We start from the raw sequence: 13,239 nt of genomic DNA, 5'->3' as shown, positions 1-13,239 counted from the left end.
TAGATGAGTTTTTTGAACAGCAGTAAGCTGACATTTTTAAATGCACAAGCTCTTTGAAATTTGAGGACAATAAAATTAGCTTTTAGGATTTTTGTATTTTTGTGTTCTGTACTTTTTATGTGCTGTACTTTGGTTTATTTATTTATTCGAATAACTCTTTTGGAGTGTATGATAAATGAACTCTGTTTTTGATTCTTTGTGTTTAATTTTTGTGCACCCAGACTTCGTGCTTCAAGAGCGTCATTCCTTTTCTTTCTGGAACCACTTACCTCCTTTTCAGACTTCTTTCATTCCTAAAGTACTGCCTTTTGTGTTGCTTCTCTAAAAAATATTCTATTTTCTGTTGTGTCCACTATAATTCATTTCGTATCTTTGTAAATTATAGAGAACTGTGTGGATTTATATTTGTAGCTGTTTAGTAAGTTGAGATCTGCTCGGTTAGTCTGTTATTATCCATTCAGTGTGTGTGTCCATAAAACTGTAGTCTTCTTTTACTCATTACATCAGTTAGCTTTTCCTTTTTCAAATAGAGCTCTCCGTTTTAACTTAATTTGTATTCAACTTTACTATCACTTTTAGGTCCCAGTATTTCCCTTAGAATTCTTCTTTCAACTCATTCCAGTTTTTGAAGATCCCCAGATCTTGTTATTTTAAGTGTTTCTGTTGCTTATACTGTTTCAGGCCTTATTACTGTTTGATAGAGTCGTAGTTTTGTGTTTCAGATTAAAGATTTTTTGTTATAAATGTTGTTTGCCATATGGAATCCAATTTCCATTTTCTGCAATCTGTTTTGTATTTTCTCTATTTTCTGTTTGTGATCTCTTCTTCTGTATTCCTCATTATCCATTCTCCTAGTTACTTCAAACAGCTTGTTTTAGATAGTGTGTTGTTATGAATTTTAGGATTTTGGGGAACATCATCGATCTTTGTCATGAACTGATTTTTGTTTTCCAAATGATATTTTCAGTCCTACTTTGACCGCTTATTTCTGTAGTTCTGGGATTTGTTCTTTGGCACTATCCAGTGAGTCAGTAATTAACCCTGTATCATCTGCAAAAGCTAGACAATCTATGGTGATTTTATTTGGATTTCTTCTTAGTTGAACTCCTGCAGTATTGATGGGATTCCTCCATCTTCTCATTACCATCTCTAATGCCCAGTTGAAAAGTAGAGCTGACAAACTGTTTCCTTGTCTCACTTCTGACTTTAAGTAAAGCTTTTGATGGTTCCCTCATAAATTTTACTTTTGATTTTGTGTTTGTTAAATTTCATTTAATTATTTCAGTTACTTTAGTATCAATTTCAGATGCATTTATAACTTTGATTAGTGCATTTCTATTGGTTGAGTCATAGTCCATTTTAAAATCTGTGGAAATTATCACATATTTCAAATTTTTGATTTTCCTCATTTCTGTTATGTTCTTTAGATTTAGTGTTTGCTCTGCACAATATCTCCCCACTCTAAATTCTGCTTGAAAGATTCTCCTGGTTGTAGGTTGGCTATTCCTTCATCTCTATTCAAAATTGCCATGGACAAGATCTTATAATTCATTGGAAAGAGAGAGATTCCTCTGTAATTGTTAGGATCTTTTTTTTTTTTTTTCTTTTCTTTTTTATATTCTGGATGTCATAATGTCAATGTCTATTCTGATGGTAGCTGTTTTTTGACAAGAAATTTCATTATTGATTTTGGTTAAACATAGAATAATTTTCCTATTTTCCCATAATTGAGCAACTATATTGTATTCTTCTGATGCTGTATATTTTTCAGTTGTTTCTCTGATGTGCTCTATTGTTGGTGGCTTTGAGTGTGGTTGTATTTGGATTATGTTATGAAAATCAAATTCTGCTTCTGGTGGATTGTAGCTGGTGGATTGCATTTGTGTAGTTCTTCGAATGGTTCACAAGTATCCTGCAGTTCTCAGTGTTGTTATATGCCGTCTTCTGTGTTTTTTGATATGCAAATTGTAAACTATGTGGAGTTTAAATCTGTAGAATTTTTGAATGTTTTATAAAAATCACTTGTATTCTGCTTAAAATATTACTCATCTGACATTAGTTGATCTTCCATATGTTGTGTTCTTCTATATGTTGTACTCTGATGTTCTGATGTTTTCGAGACCTATTGATTCAGGTTTCTGGCTTCTATAAAATTTTCACTGTTATCATTATTTATATTTGCATTCGAGATATTCCAAGCTCTTTATAATTAACTCATCACAAACATCATTCCACTATGCATGTTTCCAGTTCTTTTTAAGAGGAACAGTTTCTTCTGCAGACTGAATAGTCATTTTCAAGTTTTTTCCAAGTATAATTTTTTTTACAAATGAATTTTGATATAATTTTCTGCAGATAACTTTCGGGTGTCAAATTATTTGGGGCAGTCCCCCTCCCCAAAAAAAAAATTGGTCTGATGTTGAATTTAATGACAGATAGGTGGGTAGATTTGTGGTCTGAATCTAATCTGGCATTCTTAGCAAATTTTAAATGGAGTATCTCCACTGCAAAATGTTTGCTTATAGCAATGTGATCAAGTTGTTTTTCACCACAGATTGGATTTGATATCCATGTAGTTTGTTTTCTAGGGAGTGCTTTGAAGTAGATTTTAGTACTCTGTTATGCTGTCTGCACAGTCTTTTAAGAGCCTTATCTATTTGGCATTGGTTCTTTTATTTGCAAGAAATTTTCCTATTATGGCTATGTGCTGATGTTCTTTGCCATTTGTACATTGACATCCCCCAAGTAATATAACTAATATAAAAAAATATAAAATTTCTCATTTTTGCTGCATGTAATATGTTTTTATTTACAATGAAACTTTTCCAAATAGAGGTTCATTTTTCATAACTCTTTTTCCTGGTTTTCTTGTAAATATCCTGAATCCTTCTGAACTGAAACCATGTTCATTAGTAAATCTTGTTTCGTACAGTAATTTTACCATTATATTTTTTTACCGTAAAAGTTTATTAAAGTTTTAAGATTTCTTGTTTTTAAAAGTGAACTACTCGTGTTTTAGGCACCCAAAACCTGAATGTCCCTACTTCTCATTTCCTTGAAAATGGGAGATTGGTTACTCCCAGGAGTAAAATCTCTTACAAAGTGCATGTTGATTGTTGACTGCTTGTTGATGATACTACTCGAGGTTGTTAGTTTCAAGGAAAACATTTCCAGCCACATCCCTGGTGAACATACAGTGAGTGACCACTTTACCACTTGTTGCATGTCAGTCACAGTGTGGATTTTTTTTCTGGAGTTGCTTTTCCACCCAGTTATACCATTTGAAGATCCATTCTTTTCATCTTCACTACCCTTGAATTCTTCACTGTAATCCTAACATGAAGCCCTCACAAGGTACTATCACCTGGAACTGGTGAGCCAAGGTTTTTTTTATGATGATGTTCCTCCCTCCCTCCTCCTCAATTGCATGAGGTGGCTACAGCTTGGGATCAGCTTAGCAGAGTTTGTATTTTGGCTCACTAATGACATTTTTTTTTTTATTTTATTGACAAGTGGTCAACAGACAGTAAATATCTTTGATTTTTTATGTAAACATTTTTAAAATTTATTGAAATGTATGTAACAGTTAAGGAAATACATTGTTATAACTTTTATTGGGGTTGTGGGGCATAAAAAACGTAGCTAACTAGGAAAATATGCATGCATTGGGATTGGAGTCAGAGATTTGCTACTGCTGATGGTTTGAGGCACAAAACTGATTCACCATTTTGCTGTTGTTGTTGTTGTTGTTGTTGTAATTTTTAAGTCATCTGCATAATAGTGTATTTTTTCAAATTCATTTTATTATTATTGCACAGAAAAGTCGCTGAAAAGAAACAGAGAGAACTCAAAGAACAAGAGAAGTTGGGGATAGAACAGGTGGCGAAAAGAAAAGAAAAGGAACATGAAACACAAGAGAAGGAAAAACCAGTTCCTGGAAAAGGTAATTATGCATTTCACACATTTTTAAATTTAAATTGTAGTAGTTAGCAAAAAAATGCTTTTTTGTCATACTGCACATGAATTTTATTTATACACCCAGACATGTTTCGTCTTTCTAATGAGGCAGTCTCAGTTGGTGTCAGTGAAATGTTAATTCATTATTTGAAGATCCTACAGTTCTCCCTTATGTGAGTCAGTTAAGCACTTGACATGGAAAAAATGAGAATGTTGCCTTTTTCACTAAGAAATTGTACTATCATTGTGACTCTGACTCATTACACATCATTGTGAAAGGTTGCAATTATGATCCCTGGAACATTTGAATAACCAAGCTCTGAAAAAAGCAAAAGAAAAGGAAATCAAATGAAAATTATTATACTCACTAATCTAGTAAATCTAACTTTGCTTCAGAAAGGAGTCATGTAAATGTATTGCAGCTCATAATTAAAAAGAAATGGCAGTAGTTTCCAACAAATAATGCAAGGAACATGATAAGTTAAATAAAAATATTCAGAAAATTTTTCAAGATGCCAGAAGATGATATGAATTCTTGATTATAGAAACAAATTAACAATGCAAAAAATAAACTTATTTTGAGAAAGACGTCAAATTTTTCTGTTAAGATGACATATGGCATGATAAGTAAAAATGGAAACATAGTTGTACGAGCAAAATGAGAAACTGATTGTAAAAATGGATATAATTAAGCGGAGCAGTTGAAGTGAATTTTTGCCTTACCTGGGCTTCAGAAGTATTGTATAAGCTTTTGACTCTGAACAAAAGTTTTTGCAAGGAGCTCTTGAGCAAGAGGGTACCAATTCAGTCTATGTTTGTATACTGAAGGACATATATATCAGTGCTGCAGTCTCCTTTCGACTTCTTAAGGACACTGAGGAATTTAGAAGTGAGAAAAGGCTCAGCCAATGAGGCTCCATGTCAGCAAAGTTATTGTAAGCATCTGTAGAGGAAGTTTTCTGATTCTTAAATGGGAACCAAAGAAGAACGTGTGTTGATGGAACACATCTGAGCCTTCTTCATATTGATGATAATATTGTGTTGTTGGTCTCTACCACAAATGCGTTTCAGGGACAAATGGGGGAAAAAAAACAAGAAGTTTCAAAGTGAGCCTAAAATTCAACTATAGCTACACTATAATCATGTACAGTGAATACATTGAAAAGGAAAAGTTGCAAGTTAACAATGAAGACATAACTAATAACAACAAAAAAGATCTTGAAATGTGTTTAATGTAACAGTTAACAAAACTAAGCGTCCCATGACCCTGAAAAGGTAAATTAATAATGAATGTGTGTTAACAGTTTTGGGTTTAGTACAAAACCATTCATCTTTTGTTGCTTTCTCGGCAAGCAGTGTTGTGATGTTTGTTGAGAACTAGTTGGAGGGATGGAATAACAAACAAGTGGATCAGAGAACAGACTGTATAAATTGCGGCTGTAATGAAAATTAAATGGAGCCAGATACGACATGCGGGCATGTAAATGGATGATAGGCAGGCAAAGTTTATACGCTTATAAATGGATGATAAACAAACAAGGAATGTTCTTTCCTGGATGATTTACAAATGGCAAAGAAACCAGAATTTCCCAAATCATCAAGTGTCACTGTCATCTTCACAATTATTAATTCCACCTGCCTGATCACATCAGCTGTTACGAGTAGGTAGATATATTGTCCTTCAAGAGATGCAGCATCTCTTTTGTCTTGTGAATGATATCCAGACAACTGCAACCATTCTGTGGACAATAATTGCTACAACATCACATTATTTTATTTTAAATGAGATTAGCTTAATGTGGTTTCTTTATCAAGAATAGATTTGTGGCATGCATTTATGCTTTTCTTCTCTGTATCTATTGTGGATGGTGAATGGCAGCTGTGATTTAAATTGGCAATTTATTTGTATACAGTATGCAACCATTCTCTCTTTATGAATTTTAACATGATTTATTTCGGTACCATTGACCAGTTTTCAAGCCACTGCAGGCTCATCATGGATCATGGGAAAGAGCTGTTACAGGCGCATTATGTGCAGTTAGATGCTATGGTGGTGGTCCTGATTGGGGGGGGGGGGGGGGGGGGACATTTTATGAAATTAAGATTGCCATGTTTTAGGGGTGCTTACATGGCACTGCTACACAGCATCCATGACAAATTAATTTTGTTATGCTAGACATCATAAAAAGTTTTCATTAACTAAATTTCTGTTATTTCTGCCAACAGCATGGCCATAGCTGTCTAGCTACACATGGTCTGGATAATGTTTCTGTTACACCTTCATCTAAAGATGAGCCTGCAGTGATGTGAAAACTAGTTAATGGTACTAAAAATAAACTGTATCGAAATTCAAAAAAGCAACGTTTCTTCATATTGTACCCGCCTAAATCATGGAGTTAATGAAGACCAACCAGCAAAAGCTATTTTGTGTTTTCTTCTTTTCTTGAATTATAGCATTTTTGAGCTTTTCGGTTGTTTGTTCGTTCCGTAGACAGATTCATTTCTTCCTTAATCTGGTCCACCTGTATTATAGGTGCAAATATTGGTTCTTTATAAGCCAAATTCAGTATTTGCACAATCTGATTCATTCAACAAGGATGATGTACCAGAGAAGAGGCACTTGGATCAATTATTTCTTCACACACAATATCGAGTGGTAATATTCCTTTGAAACATACGAGCGTTGAACAGTCTCATGGATGTAATGACGTCTTCTAACTGCAACATATCTCTGAGAGTTGTTTCTGTACACACATCTCAAAGTCACTATTAATGATGCTCTGTTGCAAAGCAAACATTTTTGAAAATAAAGAGCTGTTGCAGAAGCAAAATATGTCACTCATTAAACAAAGACACACATGAACACGTTCTGTTGTTGCAGTTTTGGATAGTTAATATATCACTGATTTGCCGCAATTTATTTTTATTACTCATATAAGGGGCAGTCAAATGAAAATGAGACAGATAGAAAAAAGTAAGTAAATGGTTTATTATTCCGCAGGAATTGGCATAATGGGCAATACATTTATCCCCCTGTCTTCGTGAGAAAATGTTTGCAATTGCCTACGGAACCATGATTGTACTCGTGCCTGCATCTCTCCATCTGAAGCAAATCAGTGGCCACAAATGTCTTCTTCAGGGCCCAAAAAATATGGAACTTGCATGGGGGGAGATCCGGACTGTATGGAGGATGTGTAACGGCTTCCCAGTGAAACTTTTGCAGTGGGCCCACATATTGCCAACCTTGTTTTGACTACAACATAGAAGTTTTGCTGGGCAGGCCTTATACATCCTCTATAAAGTCCCAATCTCTTCACATTGGATTTCCACATGTTTGGAGTTCTGAAGGAAGACATTCATGACTGTTGATTTGCTTCAGACAAAGAGATTTCCGCCTGGGTACAACCATGGTTCCAAAGGTAACCACAAACATATTTCCATGAAGGCATTGACTGTTTTGTGTCACAGTGATATAAATGTATTAACAGGTATGGCAGTTACTTTTGAAATAATAAACCTTGTACTTACATTTTCCATCTATCTTGTTTTCATTTTACTACCTTCTATACATGATTTCCATATTTCTTAAGAACCTCGGATAAGTGGTTTTCATCCAAAGACATGTGAAAGATAGAACAGTATACAAATCATGACAATTCAAAATCAGGCAGTATAGATTGTAAAAAAAAGGGGGGGGGGAAGAAAAAAACATACAAATTACATGAAGACAGAAAGATTAGCCAGTCTTACCTTCAAGATGTGGAATTCGAAGTAAAAAAATCTATCCAGTTTAGATCCCTTTCATAGTATACAAAACAACCTGCATAGCAAACAGAAGCAATCTTTTCTGTTAGAAGAAAAAATATGTCAATGACATTGTCCTTCATCCACTGCACATCATTTTGAATGTGGAGCATGCTTTTTTGACCTGCTTCAAGTGCACTCTGTAATGTTTGTATATATTTTTCATTCCACTCTCCCCCTTCCCTCCCTGCCCTGTTTTTTACCTTTGTCATTGGGTGAAGATTAAAATTTCTTACAAGAATCTATGGTGGGTGGACTATATGCGATATTGCTGTATATTTGTTGTCATGTGTTGTATCTCATTAACTTAAAAATATCTGTAATGCCATATTGACAGATTCTTGATATTCAGTATATGAGCAACATACAGTACTTAACAGTGAAAATTATTACGACGACATTGCCCTTTTCATCACAATGAACATTGCAAAATGTTAAGCTTACTTTACCATCTGCTGATACATACCTGCAAGTGCTGTCTTATTATTGGGATGTCTGTTAAACAGAACTGCACAAATAAGCATTTCAGTGACTGTATTCTTATATTTACCAAAGCAAAATATTTATTACTTGGTATTCTGTTACCAAAAGTAAGAACATTTGTTATAACCATAAATTCCTAGTTTGACACACATAAATAAATATGTAATGAACACTAGAGAACAGTTATTCTGAAACTGGAAGTAGACTGCAAAGATATTATTTGGTTTTGTGCTTTTCCTCTGTTTGCAAGAAGTGATAATATGCAGCAGCTTACAATAATTAAAGAGTAAAGTGTATTAGAAATAAAATGATATCTTTAATTATTTACTGGACATATCTACCCTTGCAAAATATCCATATATGATTTAATATTTGGCATCGCACATTCAGTGCACATTCTTCCAAAATCAGTGTCACTGCAACTAATTGGTATGCAGAAGTGTAAACAGATGTAGGGCTTATGATGCTGACACATGCCATTGTTACACAGCCACTGAGGCTCATATATGAGGGGGGACCCAAAAGTAACCGGAATCGTAATGCTGCACATCATGTACTTGTAGTAGCAGGTTGCGCCGCCAGAGGGTTGTAGTAGGAGCTCTGCTGAGTCATTCTGCCATGCGGCATCACCCAACAGTGAGAAGTGTGGTTTCATTGACAGTTCTTTGAGTGTGCGTACAGTGCAGACGTGACACGAGGAAATGGCTAGTTCTTACGAACAACATGCGGCAGGGAAGTTTTGTTTCTTGCTCGGCATGAACTCAGCAGAAACAGTTGCGATGATTCAGACAGCCTACAAATACCATGGTCATAGTAAAATGCAAGGGTATGAATGGTTTTCTCAGTTTAAAAAGAGAGAAATGGTGGTTGAAGATCAGCCCCGTTCCAGTTGACCTTCAACTGCTCGAAGCGAAGACAACATTGACAAAATCCGTGATCTCATCAGTGAAGATCGACGCAGGACAATCGACCAACTCATGAAGTTGTGTGGGTTGTCCTGGAGCTCAATTCAGTGCATCTTGACCATCAATTTGGGGATGCGAAGAGTGGCAGCAAAATTAGTGCTGAAGCTTCTTACTGGAGATCAAAGGGATCGTTGCATTCAAGCCTGTCTCGAAATGAAGGATGCGTTCAAAGATGATCCACATTTTTTCAAACAAATCATTACAGGTGATGAGTCATGGTGCTATGGGTACGATCCAGAAAGTAAACAACAGTCATCACAATGGAAGTCACCTGGCTAACCTCGACCAAAAAAAAACTCGACAAGTGAAATCGAATGTGAAAACGATGTTGATCTGTTTTTTTGACATCAAAGGGATCGTACACTCTGAATTTGCCCCTGAAAACCAGACAGTAAACCAACAATTCTATTTGGAGGTTATGAAATGGCTTTGCAGAAGTTTGTTGTGAAAACATCCGGCTTTGTGGGATTCTGGCATGTGGTTCCTGCATCATGACAACGTTCCCGCACACACGGCTCTCAGCAATCTCCAGTTTTTGGCCTCAACGAAGATGACTACCTTGACCCACACACCCTATTTGTCAGATTTAGCACCCTCGGACTTCTTCCTATTCCCGAGGATAAAAAGAGACTTGAGAGGGAAGCATTTTGTGGATGTGGAAGACGTAAAACGCAATGTCATGAAAGTGCTAGCAAGTATCAAAGAGGACGAATTTAAAAGGTGCTTCGAACACTGGAATGAACGTTTGGACAACTGTATTAATGCTAATGGAGAGTACTTCATAGGAGATTAAGGTTGTATTTGAAAACAATAAAGTATCTGCTTTCTAGAAAGAAATTCCGGTTATTTTTGGGTCCCACCTCGTATTTGCCGTACTTAGACGAAGTAGTAAGCTACCCACAGTGTTGCAGAAACAAAGATATATTTTGCTGTATTTGTAGAACAAAAGTAAACATTCAGAGGGAAAACCTCATAAATTGTTGTTGTTTGCTTTTTTATTATAATTTCATGTGAAATATTCTCTAGACCTGCAAGAGACTTTGTTCTTAGTAAATATGTTGATTAATTAAAGTAACTATGTTGATTAATTGTAACAGTTCTGTGAAAAATATAAATGTTGTCAATTTACATTTTTCCACTAGGTGTTTATTACACCCACCTCAGACATGATGGTCCTTCAACTTCTAGCCCAATGAAACGATCCCATTCATCTCCAGACTTAGCTAAGGTAAGTAAATACAGGAATTAGCTCCATACTGAAATCTTTGTCTTGGAACATGCTTTAATGTTGTATTAAATTGGTTTTATAAACTTTTATTAGCTGCATGAACCTGATCGGAGCCCCAAAACACCCCAAGTCGACAGGACAAGCAAACCTGGAATTGTTTCTCGACCAAATGAGATGTTCTCCACCCCTCACCAGAAGAAATTGTACTCTGTTTATGGTGTTGTGGTAAGTTGTGGCTCATTAACTATCAGTGAAAATTTTGCTTGAGGCTTAATCCATTGAGACCTGAATTTTTGTTCTGGAGGGAAGAAAATATTTGTTTTTGGTACTGCTCTTAGATGATTTTTTAATGATTTTACATGCAAGATTTGTACAAAAATGTGTATCAGTTTTCACGACATACTTTGTACACTTGGCTTCATTTTACATACATCTACATATATGGACTAAAATAACTAATTATGGAATATTCTCTGTTGTAATCAATAGTAAAATGATCATCTAATAATTACCAAGCAAAATAACAATAACAATATTCAATTATACTGTGGAATACAGCGAACCAAGCTGGTGGTCACGAGCAGCAATGCACGCTGCTATGTTGACTTGCTGATATTTTCAAAGTGATGCCCAACAGTTGGCAGTACTTACACATGATAAAGAGGTTGAACATTCAGAAATGTGTACCTCAGGTTTCCATTGGGAAAAAATACTTACGTTGCAGCTAAGACACAGTAAAAGATAATGTACACAGTTGTAGCCAGAGGGTCTGAAAGTGTTACACTTGAAGGAATACTACTTGTCTTTAGTATATTTATCTACCTATTCCATGGGTCATAACGGCAATCTCTGTCTATAATGTGGAATGAGTCATTTTTTACAATAGAAAATACAGTTTCTCATTGAAAAATGTTGATCAATCACAAGGAGTGGTCATTTAGTTTGATGAAATGGAGAAAGGCTTCACCATTTCCTGTTGGCTGCTTCAGCAGCATGCTGCATTGCTGTATGGATTCAAATGTCTACCAGGCCTGCAGAAATGTACCTGCAAACAAACAAAAGATTAATTATGCAACCTTATTTCTTTGAGATAGTAAATTCTCTGTCTCATGCCATATTGCTCCTGGATTCCCCCCCCCCCCCCCCCTTCCCCACCCCCACCAACTACACACACACATTGTTAATATTATTAAACATTCAGAAGTTATCTGTATAGTGGAAGGAGTTGTAAATTCAATTCCTACTCAACCCAACTTGCCACCTTCCTCAATGTTGATCTTCACCTCACCAGTACCTCTGTTCATACCAAACCTACCATCCACCAGCAATACCTCCACTTAGACAGCTGCCAACCATTCAACTCCAAAAGTCCCTTCCATACAGTCTAGACACCCATCACCGTCGCATCTGTAGTGACAAGCGGTCCATCTCAAAGTATACAGAGGGTCTCATTGAGGCCTTCACAGACCATAATTACCATACCAACCTTCTACAAATCGGATCTCCTGTGCTTTCTGTCTTCAGTCACCCACCACCTCCCAAAATCCCACTGTCCAGCCACAGAGGACCATTCCCTCCGTGACTCATCACCACCCATGGCTGGAGCAACTAAATCACATTCTCCACTAGGGTTTCAACTACCTCTTGACATGCCCTGCAATGAGGAATTTCCTACCCACTATCCTTCCCACCCCTCCTGATAGTGGTATTCTGCTGACCATGGAACCTATACAGTATCCTTGTCCATCTCTATACAACCCCCACTCCCAACCCCTAGCAGGTATTGAGATAAGTGATTGCTAAATAGAAAAGTGACTGCAATCTCTTAGTAGAGGAAAAACATTTGGACTAAATGAGATACCTGTAAGATTCTCCAGATATTATCTGAAAGAACATGCTCCCCCTCTAGTAGCAGCTTATTGTAGGTCACTGGAACAACAAAGGATTCCTAGTGACTTTAAAAAATGCAGGTCATTTCAATTTTCAAGAAGTCGTGGGACAGATGCACCTAACTATAAGCCTATATCGCTGATGTCAGTCTGTTGTAGAATTATGGCACTTGTTTTCTGCTCTCATATTAAGACGTTCTTGGAGACCAAAAAAGTCAATATGGACTCCACAAACAATGTAAAGTTCTTATGAAACTCGGCTCACTCTGTCCCTCCACGAGATCCAGAATGCCATAGACATCAGCACTCAGCCTCATGCCATGTGCCTTGACTTCAGGAAGACATTTGATTCAGTTCCACACTGTCATTCCTGTCAGTCGTAACAGAACAAAATTGACAAGTATGAAGATAATTTTATGAGCACCCCGAGGAACTGTAAAATGACCTTTTCTGTTTCATTATACATAGAAGATCTAGTGAATACTGTCAGAAGCTCCCTGAGGCTGTTTGTAGATGATGCAGTTGTCTGTAAGTAGGTAACAGTGTGAGGAGATTGTTGTGAACTGTAGGAAGACCTTCATAGCATTAATGAATGGTGGAGGAATGGCTGTTGTCGCTGAACATAAATAAATGCAACATATTTCAGATACATATGAGAAGTTACCAACTACTATTATTGGTGACAGATTGCTATAAACAGTAGGAATAACCATTCGGAGAGACAAAAAGTAGTACTATCACATAAAACAAATAGTAGGAAGAGGAGAATCTTAAAGGCGTGGCATTTACTCATGAAAGTGGTTGCTTACAAAATACCTGTTCAACTGATTCTTGAGTATTGTTTATCAGTCTGGGACAGTTACCAAGTAGGGTTAATAGAAGAAATAGACATGGACTAATCAAGAGTGGCAGG

At 36.3% G+C, this 13,239-nt stretch overlaps 1 protein-coding gene across 1 annotated transcript in view; it reads left to right on the top strand.

Moving 5' to 3' along the window:
* LOC126188311 (ubiquitin carboxyl-terminal hydrolase 8) overlaps positions 1–13,239 on the top strand; it is a 234,883-nt gene that overhangs the window by 148,172 nt on the left and 73,472 nt on the right. The window contains exons 9-11 of the mRNA XM_049929908.1: positions 3,819–3,943; positions 10,352–10,437; positions 10,531–10,662. Of these exons, the coding sequence (XP_049785865.1) occupies positions 3,819–3,943; positions 10,352–10,437; positions 10,531–10,662 (343 nt within the window). The remainder of the gene's footprint in view (positions 1–3,818; positions 3,944–10,351; positions 10,438–10,530; positions 10,663–13,239) is intronic.

This window comes from Schistocerca cancellata, chromosome 1 (genome assembly GCF_023864275.1).
Source record: "Schistocerca cancellata isolate TAMUIC-IGC-003103 chromosome 1, iqSchCanc2.1, whole genome shotgun sequence".
Lineage (NCBI taxonomy): Eukaryota > Metazoa > Arthropoda > Insecta > Orthoptera > Acrididae > Schistocerca > Schistocerca cancellata.
The sequence above is the reverse complement of the archived record's forward strand: the minus strand, read 5'-3'. Positions and strand labels throughout refer to the sequence as shown.